The sequence below is a fragment of the Harpia harpyja genome, chromosome 12 (genome assembly GCF_026419915.1).
Source record: "Harpia harpyja isolate bHarHar1 chromosome 12, bHarHar1 primary haplotype, whole genome shotgun sequence".
In the NCBI taxonomy this organism is placed as follows: domain Eukaryota; kingdom Metazoa; phylum Chordata; class Aves; order Accipitriformes; family Accipitridae; genus Harpia; species Harpia harpyja.
The window spans coordinates 7,241,910-7,259,838 of record NC_068951.1 but is presented as its reverse complement, the minus strand read 5'-3'; the positions used below and the strand labels follow the sequence as shown (position 1 = coordinate 7,259,838).

The 17,929-nt window shown below is 42.2% G+C and overlaps 1 protein-coding gene across 1 annotated transcript; it reads right to left on the bottom strand.

The window, feature by feature from the left end:
- Positions 1–2,537: 2,537 nt before the first annotated feature.
- Positions 2,538–7,792, bottom strand: PSPH (phosphoserine phosphatase). Its single transcript, XM_052802786.1, has 5 exons — positions 7,523–7,792; positions 6,702–6,836; positions 4,990–5,135; positions 4,050–4,198; positions 2,538–2,722 (listed from the first exon to the last, which is right to left on the bottom strand). The coding sequence occupies exons 1-5, from the start codon at positions 7,741–7,743 to the stop codon at positions 2,612–2,614; spliced, it is 762 nt and encodes a 253-aa protein (XP_052658746.1). The 5' UTR covers positions 7,744–7,792; the 3' UTR covers positions 2,538–2,611.
- Positions 7,793–17,929: the final 10,137 nt, after the last annotated feature.

Below are 17,929 nucleotides of genomic sequence, written 5' to 3'. Positions count from 1 at the left end.
GGGATATGTTCAGGTAAATTGGTAGCTTGGTTGTAACACTGAAACTTCCCTCAGGCTGCTTTATTCCTTCCTATTTTTTTCCAGTATTTTACAGACAAAAGAGCTTAGCCACTCACTAAGCTAAGTAATCCTTTCGGTACCTCCTGGACTAGAGGTCAGGCTTGGTATTTGCCCAGTGGAAGGGGGGTGGTATTTTTCTTCAAACCAGTCAGACCTAAAGAGCTCTTGTGAAATCATTGGCACAATGCCATGTTTCCATAGCACTCCGACTGGCAGAAGATACTGCTGTGAATGTTAACATCTCTGTGGCACAGAGCCTCCTGCATGGTCTTCTGACTGTGGTGTTAGTAAAATTACATATACTTGAAGTGAAGCATGTCACATTGTTTGTAGGATCAGGGCCTGTAGTTATAGCTGATTACCTGGATGTTAGATTTTTTTTTTTTAGTGGCCTTTTAATTCAATAGAAAACTGCAGCAAACAAACACTTCTGCTTCATAACTGTAGAATCGCAGAGGAACACACTGAATGAGGGCAGAAAGAGTTTATACTTGTTCTACTCATGCAGTCTTGACTAAACAAAAGAATGATTATACATGAGCTGCCCTTGGAGCTGGCTGAGATTTTTCTCAGAAAGAATTTAAAAGAGATCATCTTTAATACTCCCAGAAGAGTTCGGGTGAGCAGCCTGGCAACTATTGTCTGTCTTGGCTTTTGTGAGGTTTTTTAAACTGTATACAGGTACTCAGTATAGCTGTTTATATGTCTGCCTTTCTCTAAAAAGCCATTAAAAGTTTGTTTCTGGATTTGTTCTCTTCTAACCCTTCTACTTCTCTAGTATTTAAATGCTGTTGTAACTTCAAGCAATTATTGCCTCAGGTTTTTTGCCAAAAATATTAGATGGCATCACTGAGAGCTGCCATTCATCACTCTCCGGGGCTTTGTAAATGCCTCTTTCCCCTATATCCTTTCAGATGATGTTGCAGAATGGACAGAACCAGTAGTTGTTTTAATTGTTGGTGATGCTTAAACAATTGGACAGGAGCTCTCTCACTGCACCTTGATTTAATCTTACTAAATTAAGGAAATCCAGTGCAAATTGTGAAAACCTGTGATTATCTTGTGGAGACGGTGTGAGATTCTGGAAGGTAGGCACATCACTTATTTCTCTTCCTATCTATGAAATATGTGGTGGGATGAAAAAGAATTAGCGCACTCAGCCTAATCTTCAGTTTCCAGAAGTATACTGGCACTATTTGTAAGCACCCAGAAAATAAGAACCTGTCTAGATGTTTTTTCTAGGCCAAATCATGTCATACCTACCCGTCTTTCTCCTGTGATGGTATTATGTGGATGGAAGGAAGTGGAAGATGTGACATATATTTTAACATTGGTAAAGCTTTTCACATTATCAGAGGTGAGATTCTTACAAGTCAGGGAAATAAAAGTACCATGATGCATCAGCAAAGCTGGTTAAAAAGACATACTCAGAAGAGTTGTCAGGAAGTTACTGACGAAAAGACAGCATTTATCAAGCGTGTTCTGTATAAGGACCCTCTTGGATCAGACACTGCAGCCACAAAAGAGAAATCCTTAAGAAACTATGATTCGTTAGCTGAAACTCAGAGAACTACTTATAACAGGTTAGACTTATTTCTAGCACAAACAGTTTAAGGGTGGTTGATCCACACTTGAGGCAGAGGAAGAGACTAGATAAGTTTCGCGGTATTTTCTTAATCAGTAGACCATTTTTTTTAAAGGTTGATGAATTAGCTTCCATCCAGTTACAGGTTGATGGGGGTGGATTGTTAAATAAATAAAACAGTTAAGTAAACAGTGTGACCATTTTACAAAATCACCATTTTGGAGTTTAGTTTAAAGTATTTTAATGAAGTATGGGAACCACTATATCACTCGCCTTAAAATACGCTTCTTGGACACTGATGAATATTGCATGTATCTCAGATTTGCATGCACCTCTTGTCTTTCAGACTATAGGTTGAGTAACAGTGATGTTGAGTAACAGATGACATCTTGGGTTCTCCTGTAGCCATATTTTAATGAAATCAGAGATACTTAGTAATGTTTCCTACCTATCTGTTCACTGTTTAACCTAGTTCTGAGATTCTTTGGACTGGAAAGTACTACCATACTGTCTACCTTTTAGATTATTATTATTATTATTATTATTATTATTATTAATTTAGACAGACTTCTCGTTTGTGGCCCCCTTCTTCTTTTGCCACCCAAAATAAGTAGAGGTATTAGCTTCAATGATTCTGAAACAACAGATATGTAATATTGACCAGGGGCTAATCCATTAAGGTATTTTTAACTTGCTGATAATTTCCTACCTTTGGTCTTCACTTGTGAGTGAATAATCAACTGACTTCTTCCACCTTGGAAAAGATGCTTAAAAAATCTTACCATTTTCATTACAAAATATTTGAGTAGAATGGTGTCATTTGCAACATGAGTTTCAGGCCAGAGATGAAGGTACCCAATACCCAGAATCATTAAAAAATCAAGAACACAACTTTGCAAACAAATATGTTTAATTGCATTGTATAATGGACTTATAGTTGTTAAATATATTATTTTACTGTATAATTTATCGTTCTTCCAGTTCCTTTAGCAGCTCGTCAAAGTGAGTAATGTACCATTTAGCTTTCTCCTTTACTTGCTTTCTGATTACATTTCCTCCAAATCCAATGAAGCAGTCCTGGCAAAACAGAAAGAATGGGCATGTTTATTCTTGCAGTCTGATGTAAGGAATGGAGCTTCTCAGCAATTAAGTTTGGTTTTAAGATTGGATTTTAAAATTACGGTATTCCTTCCTGCCTCTTCCCCTATTTTACTTTGCATGTTCATTTTTCAAATTTATTAACAAGAACTTCATTAACATTTAATTTTGCACCACTTTGGGTTTTAGAGTTTTGTTCCAGTAGGAAGGTTGTGTCTCAGTGCCTCGTAACTTCAAGATTGTTCAGGTCTGAGATTTTACTGAAAATGAGCTGTAACTGTGATGCAACATAAGGCCTTACTATTCAAGAACGAGTTAACATTTGAACGTGCATGCAGCATCTCACAATTATCCCTATACTGTTTATCTTAACTCTTGTTTACCTCATTTGATAGATACCAGAAGTAAACATTAACCATGTCTTCAATCATTAACCAGGAACAATCATCATTTCTACATCTTAGAAAACCATCTGCAGTGAAAGTGCAGTGTTTAAAATTTCCACTGCTGCTTTTTTGCCTTTAGGTAGAAAGCATTAACCAAATACTAAGCTGGTTTGGTCATGCACATATTTAACAGTAAGGGACCAGCTGTCATAACTTGCATCAGCAGTAGCTCTGAGTTTGTTCCTGAGCATTTCCATGCACTGGGATATCTGTCCCTCACCATTGGCGAAGAAGGGGTATTGGAGTACTTTTATGTAGAGAAAGGTGCTAAAGGGGAGACAAAATTAAGGTCTTTCCTCTGTGAAATGACCATTTATAAAAGTTGTCTTTCTATTTTCACCCTGTCAGGGCTGATATCTTCAAAAGTATCATTACTGTACAGTGAGATGAACCCTCCTGCTAGGCCAGTATCAGGTAAATGTGCACCAGATCTACACCAGACCTTCATGCTAAGCACTGTTAGTCAGTGTTCAGAACCAGGATCATGGTAGGGTAAGACCTCTGCACAGAAGCAAGCACTTACTGTGAGGACGTAGAGGGGAAAGGCAGACATGATAATACCAGCTTGATTTGAGACAGGTTGCTAGACTGTTACACAGTCCTGCTAGACCCAGCCAGCATCCTGGCTTAAAGGGTGATACCCTTACTGAGATGTCTGAACTGAGAGAAATCAACCATTGCATGATGCAGGCTTTCTAGAGGGAAACTACCTGCACAGATCTCTTTTAGGCTGTGGGAAGTGCTAAAGATCTTCCCTGAAGTCCTACGAAGAATTCAGACTTTGGGGGGGGGGGGGGGGGGGGGGCGTCCCAAAGGATTTGCTCAAAAGGAGTTTAGAATTCCTGTTCTTTAATACTTACAGCAGGGGGACAGGCTTCCATGTCTGTAGCTCCATCTCCAATCATAACTACTTTCTTAAAGTGGAACTGTTCCTTCAGATGAGTAATAACCTTTCCTTTCCCCCCTGATTCAGCTGTTGGTTGTGTTTCATCAAATCCTGCGTATTCTCCTAGAACACAGTGGAAGGACAAGTTAGACACATAGCATATTTTCTTGTAAATGAAGAAAGATATATGTCTATGGTCTTTACTTCAGAAAACAGCTAATTACATGCAGTCCTGTAAGCCTCACAATATCAGCATCCCAAAAAAGTAATTAGAAGGTAAGCGTAAAAACTGGGATTTGACCCAAGTCTTCAGTGGGGATATTTTCAAAGAGCTGAAATGCTAACACAGAAGTAGAAACCCTGTATCAGTGGTGTTGCAAATCCATTCCCAGTCACTCTGGTCCAGTCATTCTGGTGTAAACATTTCAAAAACAGCATCCAGTATGATGTATAGACAGTGTATGAAATACTGAGTAAGAAACAACCTCACTAACTACAGTTCTGCTTGATTACACTAGCTTAAAGTCCAGAGCAGCTCAACTAAAGTACATCAGTCTCCATACATACCTCAAAGTCACTGAAAATCAAGTTTGCCTCTGAAAGCAGGTAAGTGTAATGAACTATCTTAACTTTAAGGAGCAAGAGAAAATGAAACTTTGCTGTCAGCAACTGTGACATGTTTTACCTTTGGCACCACTTGCAATTAAAAAGTAACTACAGCTCTATTTCATATGTCTGGAAAATGACCTGAACTCATGTTTTTGGTAAGGTCTTGCAATTTGCTGGCTTGGAGCTAGCTGGATTGGTAACAAGGTCATGTAGGCTGGACGGTTATCTGTAGCCTAATATCTGACAGTTTGAACCAAAAAAGTGGCATTAATTACCAGAGAAAAGAGACTTTAAGTGAATCTCACCATTAAAGTAAAACTTCAGCCTGTTGGCAAAGACATTTGCTGTTGGAATGTTCAGCTGCAAGGCCACGTGCTCCACAATGCTCTGAAACCCCCCAGAGACCAAGAAGACCTGGACCCCTCGTTGTTGAAGCCTGCTCACCAGCTCCCTGAGAAGAAAGAGCAGTCACCAAGCGTGAGTGCCTGGCAGCATCTAGGGATAACAAGCAAGCCAAAATACCTCTTTCCTATACAAGGCTGCCCATACTTTGTGTTATTCCAGTTCAGTTAGGATGTGTGCTGCTTTCCAGCTCCATCCATCTCTGCTGCCCAAAGCTTTTCCTTCTTTCCCTTGCAAGTTTGTGCATACCCCTTGCTTGAAAAGAGCTGAACGAAACCATCACGTCTAGAGACAAACAGATATTTAGTTGCTCAGAAACAAGCACTTCCTAGAAGTGTTGTCTTTACACTTTCATACTGTTCATATTAGTTCCCTTGAACAAATGAGAGCAGATCGAGTTCAGATTTTTTTTCTGAAGTAAAACAACAGCAAGAAAATGAATCTATAATGCAGAAAAAAGTAGGGAATGTGGGAGAGAGAAAGCCACTGCACCAAAATGCAAAAGTGGGCTGAAAGGTGTGCAAAGTGCACACGTTTTCTAACTTGGAGTTGGTTCCCCAGACGCTGGACATCGATGCTGTCTTTGGAAGAGGGCACTAGCTACAGAAAAGGAATCAAAAACGTAGAAGTTTTCGGACCCAGTTAATGTAAATGGGGCTTGAAGGCAGCTAAAAGTTTTACAGGATTTGGCTCAGAAGCAGCAAGATCAGCATGCATCAATGCTGAGCAGTTGAAGTGGTAGCAGTAACAGCAGAAATGCTAAATACTAAAAAGCAAAGTGGAGGCTTAAAGCAGGCTACACAGAAAAGGAGGAAGAAAGGGAAGGAATGAAAAGGAAAATCATGTGATTCTAAACAAGGAAACAATGTTCTCTTTGTATTTACATCTAGCTATGCTTTCTATGGGAAAAGCTGAGCATGTGCTTCATTTCAAGGAGAAAATACAAGCACAATATAATCTAAAACTACTGTATGTGCTAAAAATATTTTAAACTTAGAGCTATGGCCAGATTTTGTAGTAAAGAAATTATTCTCAATTGTTTGAAACAATTTGAATAGGAAAAAAAAACATTTAAATAGTTTATTCTAAATCCAAAGTTGAATGAATACACACATATATATGTATTTCCCCTTAATGATGTTTTAATACTTTTTTTAGGGACTTCAGTACGTAATGGGTTGCTCTGAACAATGGATCCCCTAAACTGAGTCCAGGGGTGTGACTGCACACAGAAGTCTAAGAGAGGTAATATAATTGCAGAATAGACCAAGCCAGTCTCCTCCCAGTTCCATCACCCGTCAAAAAGCAGATGTGATTGAACAGATTATTTTCCATGCCAGTTTAATCCTCGAACCAAAATTTGAGCTTGCCAGCCAAAACACCAGTTAATACCTAAGACTGTTTTCTTTTTACATGGATGCTTAGCCACTTGACAGGGACTCAGGCCGTTATAAGCTCCTGATGTAAGCTTTGTACACAACGTGGAAATGGAGTAGGAAAGCAATCTAAACCACCTCGATGGTCTTACAGGCTCACTAATGTCACAGAATTTTGTTGATTTATGCCATGTGCTTTTGGAAGACTTTTTCGTTAGATCATTTGAAATTCTTCTTACCTTATTCCTGGTGTTAGCTGAGGTGGATTGTCGGATATTAATTTCTGCACTTGCTCATAGGAGGGACGTATGAGACCTAGTCGTGCCGTTAAAGCTGCTTTGAATGTCACAGTGCCACCCATAGCTCTGCGGGTCCTAAATTGTGATCCAAAGAAAGCAAATCGGTGACGCTTTTAAGTTGAGGGTTCTCCCAAGAACAGTTAGTTAAAGAAGCACAACAAGAAACAAGGTAAGAGACCATAGGTTCCAAGTTATACCATATCGATGTGGTAAAGGAGAAGATTGATAGCAACCACTAGTAGAAAATCTCCACAGATCGGAGCTCTTGTGAGAACCAGTGAGGCAAAGGAAAACTGCTTCATTCCCTCTGTGAGTGCATCTGAGCCACTGGACCAGTATTCCTAAACTGCAGCTCAGGTGCCGTTCTCTGAAATTAACACAATTTTTGCTACAAGCTTCAATGGAAACAACATCAGCCTCAGAGGAGTGTTTAGAGAGTTGTCCCCTCTCCTCCATCTCATAATAAGGTTTGCTAGTGCTTAGCCAAGTTTAATGATGAGGTCTGATCCTAGTCTATTGAAGAAATTTACATTAGAGAATTTATGTCAGTATAGTTTTGTTGAGTGGCTTTGCAATTCCAAAAGAAGTTACTTCATTATGCATTAATTCCACTTATTATTCCTAAAGTCCTTTTAAAACTGTAATAATCTCCTATGACAGGGTTGAATCAATCCCTATGGTAAATTCATTGTCACAGATTAACCTTACCCTTGCTTATTTTTTACTACTATTCCTATGAAGTAAACAGCAAATATACATACATCTCTGCAACGGCATCTCCAACTCCACAGAACTTCGCAAGCTCATCAATGCCTTCTTCCCTGATGACTGTACTGTCCACATCAAAGCATACTGCATCAGCATTGCGGAAGATTTCTTTCAGCTCCAAGAGAGATGCCATCCTTTTAGGAACCTTCTTACTGTGAGGGGACAAGATAAAGTCTTTCTCTGAATGACAGTACTGCACTCTGTCTTGAGCCATTGGCGCAACTGGTCTGGTTCTTGCGAGTAGGGACGAGCACAGCCTGGTAGCCAGCTTTTATCAAAGAGTATGAGCGGTGGTGGAGGTCTGGCTCAGTTGCTGATTTGCTCTCTGCTGTTACTGCCTACTGATGTTCAATTTACGTTATAGGTGGGCCGTGGAGCTTTGGTCAGTTGCTGATTTGCTCTCTGCAGGCTCGGCCCATTGATGTTCACATGGGGTTCAAGGTTGTAATACTTGGCATTTGCTGAACCATGAGACTGCCAACTGCTGTGTGGGACTTGCAGTTCTCTGTCTCATCTTGCCCTCACCGCTCAAACGGATCTTCATTTCTCATCAGACCCAGTCTAGTGTGTCAAATTAGTTGCTCCAGGAGATAGTAAAAGACACCGAGCCCTTTAAGGATTTGCTTGATCGCAGTAGACATAACTGTCTTAAACCTATCAGTGAGTGGTTATCCCTAAATCATGAAGGTTTAGATCCTTTTCTATGTCCTGATTAATATAAACTAAATATTCTCATCATCTATGAATGCATAGAAGATTTGGCCATTAGCATTGGGAATTAAAGTCTTGGGCTTTGAGAACTTAACTCATTAACATACCACATCATGACACAACTTTTTCCACAACAATGCCTGACAAAAGTTTTTCTTCCCTTTTATATCTGTCCGCTTAAATAAGTTGAGCACTTCTTCTGCGGATCAGAAGCACGAGGTGTTAATCAAGTATTTTCTTACTCTACCCTACTCGTCTTGTGCTTCACCCTTTCGTAAGGGAATTCAGTGTGGACTTTACCAATCTGTACGTTTAGACAGAAATAACAGCTTTCTATCTATAACACTTCCCAGATTTTTGTAAAAGCTTTTGTTTGGTTGGTCTTCTAATCTCTTAGATGTCTCTCAGGACACGTCTTGTATAATTGATCTGGGTAGCAGGTTCTCTCTTTTTCTGGGATAGGGAAAAAAATACCATCAAACAGCATGTTATATACCTTCATTGTGTTACATACCTTCATCTTTTGTCTTCCTCTCACTACACTAATTTATTTTTCTCCTATATATCATGTGAATTTTTATGGTGAGAGGTCTTACACACACAAGTTCCCACAAAACATTTATTTTTTGCGCGTTTTGGACAAACTTTGCACCCCCAGATACGAAAGACGTCCAGCAAAGATGAAGAAGGTCATCACTAGGTACCTTGCAGTGGAACAGTACAGGAGCTGATCGGTACTGACATAGCTCACTGCCAGACAGGAGTCACCCAGGGATCACACATGGTAAGCACCAGTGCTGTTTCCTGAGGTGACTTCTGTGTGCTCACCTAGAGATCACAGCTAAATAGTTAACGGTCAAAGCAGGAACAGGAACCTTTGGTTTTATTCCCACCATATAGTGAATACTAGGATACAAAAGGCTTTATGGAAAATTACCATAATCACTGAAAAATTGTATAGAACACACACTCATCTTTTATCTGTTCATGTGTGTAGAATAAAAGAGAATACTCCAGTCCTTCATTGAAAGGTAAAAGTCTGTATAAATGAAGCCACCAAACCTAAGTGGTGAAACCTGTTGTGAACTGCTGAGAGCCATATTTGTAAGAGAGAATCTCTGTTTAACAGGTAGATATAACATAGCAAGAAACAGAGAAAGCAAGTCACATTAAAGGCAAAGCTATCCAAAGGCAGCCATGAAAGAGTACTGCTTAAGAGGGTCATTCTAGCTATTATTCAGTTTTTTGGTGTGAACACACTACTATAGTAACCAAAGTGGGTTCATGGCTTTTGTACAAGGCTGAGAAGGTGACACAGCAGCTTCCTCAGTGCTCATCTGCATCACAGGTGTGAGTGAGAATGGGAGAGCAGGTACCACCCAGCCCATACGTCCCTCCTGTGCATTTGGTTTAGGTGTGGGAAGGTAGGACAGAGCCTGGGCTCAACCTCCCCAGTGTGTCAGAAAGCAAAGGTGAGTGGGTACACAGTAAAGGGGAGGTATTCCAGAAAAGGGCTTTTACAACCTCCAGCTCTGGGAAGGGCAGAAACAAGGACTGAACCATAGTTTGACAGGCCTCCGCTCTTGGTGCATCAGAGCTGTTCCGTGCAGACATACTGTAAAACTCTGGTCTAGCCTTAGAAGCATCACAAGAATTATTTGCTACAGAAAGCACATGTTTTTTATATTTTTCTATGAAGACTGCACTGTACATATAAGAAATACAGTCATATGCCATCAGCATGGCACATAAGAGAAACCTCTCTCTCTGAAGTGGCCAAACCTCTCTCTCTGAAGTGGCCATGGGCATAAAAATTTCCCTCTGACAGAGACTGGTTCTGAGCTAAGACTTGGCAGTGGGTGGACGGGTGACACGTGAATTCCACGTTTACTTTGTGTTAGCCTTGACTTGACATTGGCTCCACAGCACTGTGTTTGTATTTTCAGTGGAAGATTTTGATTTTCTGAGCAGGAGGGCTTTATCTTTAGGGCGGGCCTTGACAGCTAGATATATTTGTGCAGTGGAATTAAAAAAAAAAAATCCACTAAAATTTTTTAAATGTTAGGGCATTAATTTTTTCCAGCCTACTAGTAATTATAGAGTCCGCCAAAAATTCCGCCATGGGTTTGGTGCCAATTTCAAAGATTTGCTCTACTGAACAAACTTGTTGCATCACTGTGGCATGACATTTGCGTCACAGTGTTCCAACACTGATTCCTTATTATGCAAAGCCATCCCATTGCCTCACGCTAACCTGAGGCTGCACTGCAACATTACCTCATTATGATGCAATGTCACTGTGTGGGAACACCGCACTGTGATGTGATTTCTTGGTGAGAACCTGAAATATATTTCTGGATACAGGTCTTCAAAATTTTAATCTCTCTGAGAAAAATGTTCTTGCTAGAAACACACATTGGGAGCAGGAAGGAAGAGACATTTAACTTTTCCTTCTCCCTGGTATCCACATTTCCCATACTCCTTTCCCTTCTGGATGCTCCTTACAATTACAAGACCACCGTTGTGGTGGACTTTGCACTTTGATGGACAAATAGACAAGTTAGAAGAAGAATTACAGATACCAGTTGTGAAGCCATGGTTGGAATTAACCCTGTCCTCTCTTTGTTCCATGCAGTAACTCTTTTTCAAAAGAGTTTCAAGCTGTGGCTTATAGTGCCTAAAAATGACAAATTGGAAGGGAAGAACTGTGTTTTGAAATGCAGAAATCTTCAGTAGTTCCTCATCTCCCTTGGCCTGTAACCTGCTAAAATCTTTCCACTTCCTGCTATAGCTGGGCACTGAGTCCTGGAAAACACAGACCTGGTTTTGGCTGATGTATCATCACACATGTTGGTGAACTTGTGATGAACTGTAAAGTAGGGAAGCTCATACAGGAGCAAAGAGGAGAACCTGTGAAGGAAGCTTCAGCTATTGCAGGGAGTCTTGATGGTGGGAAAAGCAAATTTTAGGAGTTAAAGGTGGTTCACCTGGGTGAAATAAGGTTCTTCTGCCCTTGTTGGCAGAGCTCCAGGGGTCACCATCAGCTCCAGAGGCTGACAAATGCCATTCCAAATGGTAATGTGCCAATTTCAGTAACTTGTGAAATTTCTTCCCTAGCCCTAAACGTAGATGAGAGCATAAGGCAAGGCTATTAGTGATAGAGTAAGGGGCAACAGGGGTGGGGGAAAGTACAAGCAGGAGAGGTTCTGCTACTTCCCTTATTTTCAAAATTTTCACTGGGCCATCCTGGCATGTTGTCCACCAAGAAGCCGCCTAGAATCCGCCTCTGGGTAAGCGTGCATAAGAAATAAGGACAGACACAATAGCTTGTCCACAAGTAGATGCCAGTTGGAAACAGGAGCAAAAAGAATTGAAGATGTGTAAAACCTTTCTATGGACAAATCTAACAGCTGTAGTAAGGGAACAGCAGTTTTTTATTCCAGAGTGGTATAGGCCTCTACAGTTGGCAGAGATTAATTACTCTGAAATACAGGGCATCTGATTGCTTAAATGTGTAAATGTTTTAATGAGATGGTAAGAAAAAAGAAATTCCCACAAATAATGAGTTCTGTCCCCATATGAAAAACATGGGTAGAAAATCTCTGGTCTTTCTGCCATTGAATTTCAGATAGGTAATCTATTCCTATCCTATTATTTGCATGCTGGAAAAGCATCCAAGCAGCAAACATTTCAACAGGTCTAGTAATAAAATATTGGGGGAAAAAGCTGAAAAGAAGAAAATGGGGAAGAGAAGAAGCAATGGGCAAAGTGACTAGAAAAGACGTAAGAGAGACAGGGGGAGAGAGAGGGTGAAATCTGAGATAAAGATGGAGAGAAAGGAAATCACAAGGGTAAAGTGGAATTCCCATGAGATCTCCTTGCCTCCAGAATATGAAGTACTTTATTAGGCCATTTGAGAAAAAAACCTGGCATTTCCAGAAGAAATAGTTCTGTTTCATAACAGAGAGGGTGGAGTCACAGAAGCAAGCACAGGAATTATGTAAGACCACATGTCAAAGGAAAACACCTGAAATCTTTTCTGTTTGCTGACCCTTCAAAGAAAGGCACTTGCTGCACTGTGAAAAACTGAAACATCTGCAGTATCTGCTACATAAAATGCAAAAGGAACAAGTAAACGGTACTCAGAACTCTGGGTGTTCTGGGGCTGCTATACTTTGACAAGATCTTGATGAGATCTCAAAATCCTCATTGTGACTAGACTTCACTTGTTATCATATTTCAGCTTTCAGAAGGGCTGCCACGCTGCCACTTTGCATTATGTTCACATTTACTGCTGTGAAAAAATGAAGATTAAGTGAATCTCAATGAAATATTACCTAAAATATCTTTTTAAACAGATCACTTGGGAATATCCTAGTTTGCAAACAGTTTCCAGTGTTTCTGATTCACTTTTCCATTTAACAAGGTGAGAGTGATGACTGAGAGACACTCCGAGATACATTCCCGCAGCAGAATAAGATTGCATTGAACGTGCAGTGAGATTAACAGAAATGTAACCGCATTAAACTGTTTCTGTTGCATTGAAGGGCAACTGCTGCTTAGAGTAAGGGATTTGGAGAAAATAGTTCTTGAAACTTTTCTCAGGACCTATTCACGCTACAGGAGCGGTCCTGCTTGTAAGAATGTTCACAGGAGTGTTTCCATGGTATGAGTTCAAACAAACCACTTAATCCTCATTGCTTCTAGTCCTATGTCTGCAAAATGGGAATAATATAGTGATACAGCTTTTCTGTGCTGACATTTAATTCTCAGTATTAGCAATATGTTTTGAAAGCTTTAGAGGAAAGGGGATACAGTTAAGCAGATTAGTTATAGTTAAGCAAATTGTGACTGTTTATATCCCTGCAAGTACTACTCTTTAAAAGTTCAACCCATCCATCCATAATTGTGAGTTTCTGTGGTGTTCAGTGTGAGAACAGAAAGATTCAGTCCTTAACCTCACTAAGCTTGCTTCACACTTCCTGGTTTTCTGTTCAGTTTTTAAAGGTAGTAATACAAACCTGTACGCAAGTCAAGAGATGAATTGTTTGCAGCTATACACTAATATCTGAACAGCAGTGCCTAACAGTGTATTTATTTAAGCACCTTTTAAAAAGTAGTTGAAAAGGGGTAGAAGGAACCCAGTGGATGTTGACATACACCTCCCAACTCTCCAATCCCCTCCTGCCTGACCTGACAAAATGCTGATGCTTCCCCCCTGCATGATTGCATCATTCATTCATGCTGCTGTTATAAAACAGGCACCACACTGTTCCTGCCTCTTGCAGGGCAGTACAGTCGCAGCCCCAGCAGAAGACACTCTTCCTTTTCTATGCTAGAAAAATATGCTAAGTGTTACGGATCTGATACGCCAAACGCCAACCCCTTCCAAACTGAGAGAAAAAAACGTTCCCAGTGACTTACAGTATTGTACTGGCCGTGGCTGTTGCTGCTGCTGCAAACCTCTTGGCTGCACAAGAAAAGAAGGGATCAGCTGAGACCTTCGGTCACATAAGTACAACGGCACGGGCTGATCTGGAAGAAAGCTGCATTTTGTAAATCACTCTTTTATAATCTGCTGAGTAAGCCAGCCTGGATGTTTTTTTTAAATGGTTGCACACATGTAACCAGAGAAGTCCAGCTGTTCGCTGACAGGCGTAGGGAAGAGAGGTGTAACCTTGCCTACGTCGGGGGAGGAGCCGCTCGGGCCCAGTTTGGGGAGCTCCCAGCTTGGGTAGGCATGGCTTGGCAGGGAGCAGACCCTGCACAAGATGATGGGGACCTCGCTCGCCCCTCAGCCAGCCTGTGCCACAGGCATGGAGAACAAGACGGGTCTTGGCAAACTCGCCTCGGTCCACGCAGAGCACCAGCGCGGGAGAGCGAGGGACGAGAGCCGAGGAGGGGCTTGGACAAGCAGCAGTCAGGAGTTTCTCTTGGCGTGAAGTCAGAGGCGAGGCAGGGACACGGTTTTCTTTTGCTGTGGATGAGATGGAAGGTTTTGTGGGTTAAGATTGCAATATCACATTTTGGCTTAAGCTGTTACTTGGTGCATCGGGGTGTGCAATGTTACACACACACAAAAATCAGATCAAAATTCATCAAAAACTTTGAAGCGAAATTAAAACTTCTGCTTATGAGAAGGCTCTGTTTTGTTTCCTCAAATGCAATGTTGTCAAAAGCAACGGAAATATTGCAAAACCTGTCTGTGCTCGTGTTTTGGCGTCCCACAGAAGAGCTTCCCTCAGACATCACTGTGGATGTCAGTTAGGAAACAGGATATTGCCAACCCAGAACTATGAAGTTGGTGGTTTGGTTCAAGGTCAGGAAAGCCTGATTTAGCTGATTTAGCTCCTTTCATTCACTTGTGATAGGAGTCTTATGACTGCTGCCTGTCTTGAAAGACTATTCTGCACCACTGGATCCACCAGTCACATTCTATGCATGATGTCTTTTGCGTATTACCCCTCAAAATTACATGCATTAATTAAAATCAATAGCCTTCTGTGCCTCTCCTCCCATGTCTTTCTTTATGTTTTTTCAGAAGTTCTCAGTACATGATCATTTGTCAACATGAGCATCTATTAGTAACTTTTTGTGTCAGGAAAAGCTGGTAGCAAGCCCCTTTGCTCCAAAACTGGTGACATGGTTCACTGTTCAGTCTGGTCCTGTTTGTTGGTTTTATTGTGGCAGGACAATATGTTTTTAAAACAGATTTAGAAATCATTTCTGTGAATAAGGTTAAATGAAAACAGATCTTGATAAAGATGAAAGAAAAGTGCTTTTACTGAGAATCTCAGAGGTTTTTTTGCCAAGATAAGCAGTGCGTGATTTGACTAAGAGAATTGCTGCTGAATATTTCATGAAGGATATTCCCTTTATTTGGCTTAGTTTAACAGACATATTGGTTTTAATTCAGTTAAATATTTAGATTCTAATCTGGTGTAATTCGTTGTAAATCCGTTGATTTTAAAGGACAATTTAGGCCTAGTAAGCATCTGCCCTGTATTTTTACTATGCATTAAAAACAAATATGCAGAACAGTTCAACAGCCACAGCCAAGACTGAAAAATGAAGAAAAGCTTGTCCTGATGTCTGAAAAATGCTGCAAAATGGGGATTTAATATGAAAATGGTAATGAGAAATGTTACTATACCATAAAATAACTATCCTCAGACACGTGATCCAGCAAAGAAACACAGAGAGGTCTGCCTGGAAGCTTTGAGAGGATGTTCAGGAGTGAAAAGCACAGCTCATGGATGTGTGACTATCGATATAAGCACAGCACGTAACTTTTGTATGTGACTACGAAACCTCTCCATTTGTACAAAAAGCAGAGACCACCTCTGAAAATGGCTTTCCTTTTTTTCTTTTTCCACCAAAAAAACCCCATCTAAAATTCAAACTAAATTTTCCCAGAATAACTGTTTTATTTTCCTACAGTAATAATTCCCCTCACAAACCTGAACCTGCTTGGGGAATGGCCATATCACTGTCAGCACCCAGCCCCACAGGTTGCAGGTGTTTAGGATGGATGATTCCTGCCTTTCCACGGGACATCACCCACTCGGGTCACAGAACAGCAGCAAGGAAAACCTAAAATACAATGTGCTCACTGGTACGAGTATGGGTTTGACAAGGCTGCCCTCTACTGAGAACAGCCCTGAGAGAGAGGATCAAGGCAAAAAAATTACAAACCAGAGAAGCAAGAATAGCAAAATATTTGTGTGTGACCTGTTGGCTACAGAATCCAGGGCAGAGCTGGGGATTCAGGTGTTTTAACCGGGCATTGCATCTAGGCACCTCAGATATTAGCACTGCAGCCTCTCAGGGCTGGGTTGGCGTGTTTTGTTTTGTTGTGGTTTCAGCAGGCCGTTAGCATCCCAACAGAAGTGAAGACTAAACATTAACAGAGTTCCAGAGCCAATTATGAAATGCCAAGTGTAATTTCCTGCATTTTGCAATGTTTAATGTTTATTTCTAATAATTACAGTAACAGAACAGAAAGCCCAGCCACTATACTAAAGAGTCAGCATTAAAATATTTCACAAGACATATGCACTGCTCAGCTAAACAAAAGGGCTCCAAACTTGTATTATGTTCAAACACCAACTCCATCTAAAATGTTTAAAAAACAGAAACCCAAGCATTAGCAGCTGTCCCCTCCAGACCTGCCAAGTCAGACTGACAGACCATGCATGGGAGTCCTCCTGCACAACATGGCGTTTTGCCCAGAAACCTGAGATCCTCACCCAAAGCAGCGGAGTCACAGCAGGTGCCACAGCCTACTGCCAAAACCAGCGAGGCTGCTGAGTCTGCCCTGACACTTGACACTCACTGACTGTTTCAGTCAAGCTCCCCCAAAACGCAACAAAACTGTACACAACAGCAGGCTTAGACTTTACTACTGGAAGTGGCACGATAACATGAACAGCCCATTGCATTGCTGCTCAGCGCCACTACAGTGGGTTGCTGAAGCCGGGCATCCAGGGCCACATCCAGGGCTGCTGGCTGCAAAGAGTGGGATGGGGTGGGGGAGATTTACCCTGCGCCATCCTCATGCCTGGTGGATGAGCGTTGGGGGAGGCTGTCTTTCTTCTCTGTACCAAATACTGAGGAATCCTGGTCTCAGGGCCAGCTGTCCCTGTTTGCTGGCGGTTAGCACCCTCTGGAGCAGATGGGCTGCAGGAACACCAAAACCGCTTGGCCTGGATCTCCCTGGCACACTTCTGCAGCTATGGGCCGTGATTATTCTGGGGATGGTCCTTACAAAATACTTGAAACAACAAGAGGGTTGTGTCACACCTGGTATTGCCAGTTGCTCAGACTTAGCAGATGGGTGTTTGGGGGTACAAGCCCAGATGGGGCAACGCGGGAGCCAAACTTGGTGCAATCTGTGCCCGCTCCTCTCAAAGGAAACTGTCAATTGTCCTCCATTTCGGAGCCCAAGGCCGGTAAGACGCAAATGTTTCACAGCCCCAAGGCCTGGGCCCTGACGGGCCACGTAGGCCAAACACTTCCAGCACCCATCAAGGTCGCCTTGAATTCAATAATATTTCTGTTTTTCTTCCACAGGCCTCACGGGAATCCTCTGTGTGTCCTTGGGAGAGATCGTTCCCCGTGCCTAGAAAGCCTTGCGAAGGGTTCAGGCCCAGAACAGCCTGGGCATGCAGGCCCTGGCAGCCCACACAGCAGCCTCGGGATTAAGAGAAGATGAGTTTTGATTAACCTCAACTCCGAATTTTTACCAAGAAGCATTCTGATTATTAATCCCGTCCGCTTAACTATTAATTCTATCGATCTAATGTTAAATCGCCGGGTTTAATTATTTATTCTCACAGTTCTACGAACCTGCCGGGGGGGCGTCTGTCACGGGAGCGGATGGGATTAACGACCGAGCGACCCCGCCCGTTCAAAGGCCTCGTTCACAGACCCGCCGGCCCCCGCCGCCCTCTCCCCCTCAGCGGCCCGCGCTCCGCGGTAACCAGCGCGCCGGCGCCACCCAACGGCGCCTCAGCGGCGGGGCGGGAGCGGGCCGGCGGAGCGACAGGCACCGCGACCAATGGGAATGCGGCCGGCTCGCCGGCGGGCCAATGGGCGCGCCCGCGCCCCGGAGTGTTCTAGAAGGGGCGGGCGGGGAGGCGCGGCCTGCCCCGTCCCCGCCCCTCGTCGCGGCGCTCGCCTCGCCCCGC

Coding starts and splice junctions, on each gene's coding strand:
- PSPH (XM_052802786.1), bottom strand. CDS start 7,743: ATGGCTCAAGACAGAGTGCAGTACTGTCATTCAGAGAAAGACTTTATC. Junction 4,199..4,989: donor GCTGAAGTTTTACTTTAATG/GTGAGATTCACT, acceptor ACTGTGTTCTAG/GAGAATACGCAGGATTTGAT. Junction 2,723..4,049: donor TGGAAGCCTGTCCCCCTGCT/GTAAGTATTAAA, acceptor CTGTTTTGCCAG/GACTGCTTCATTGGATTTGG.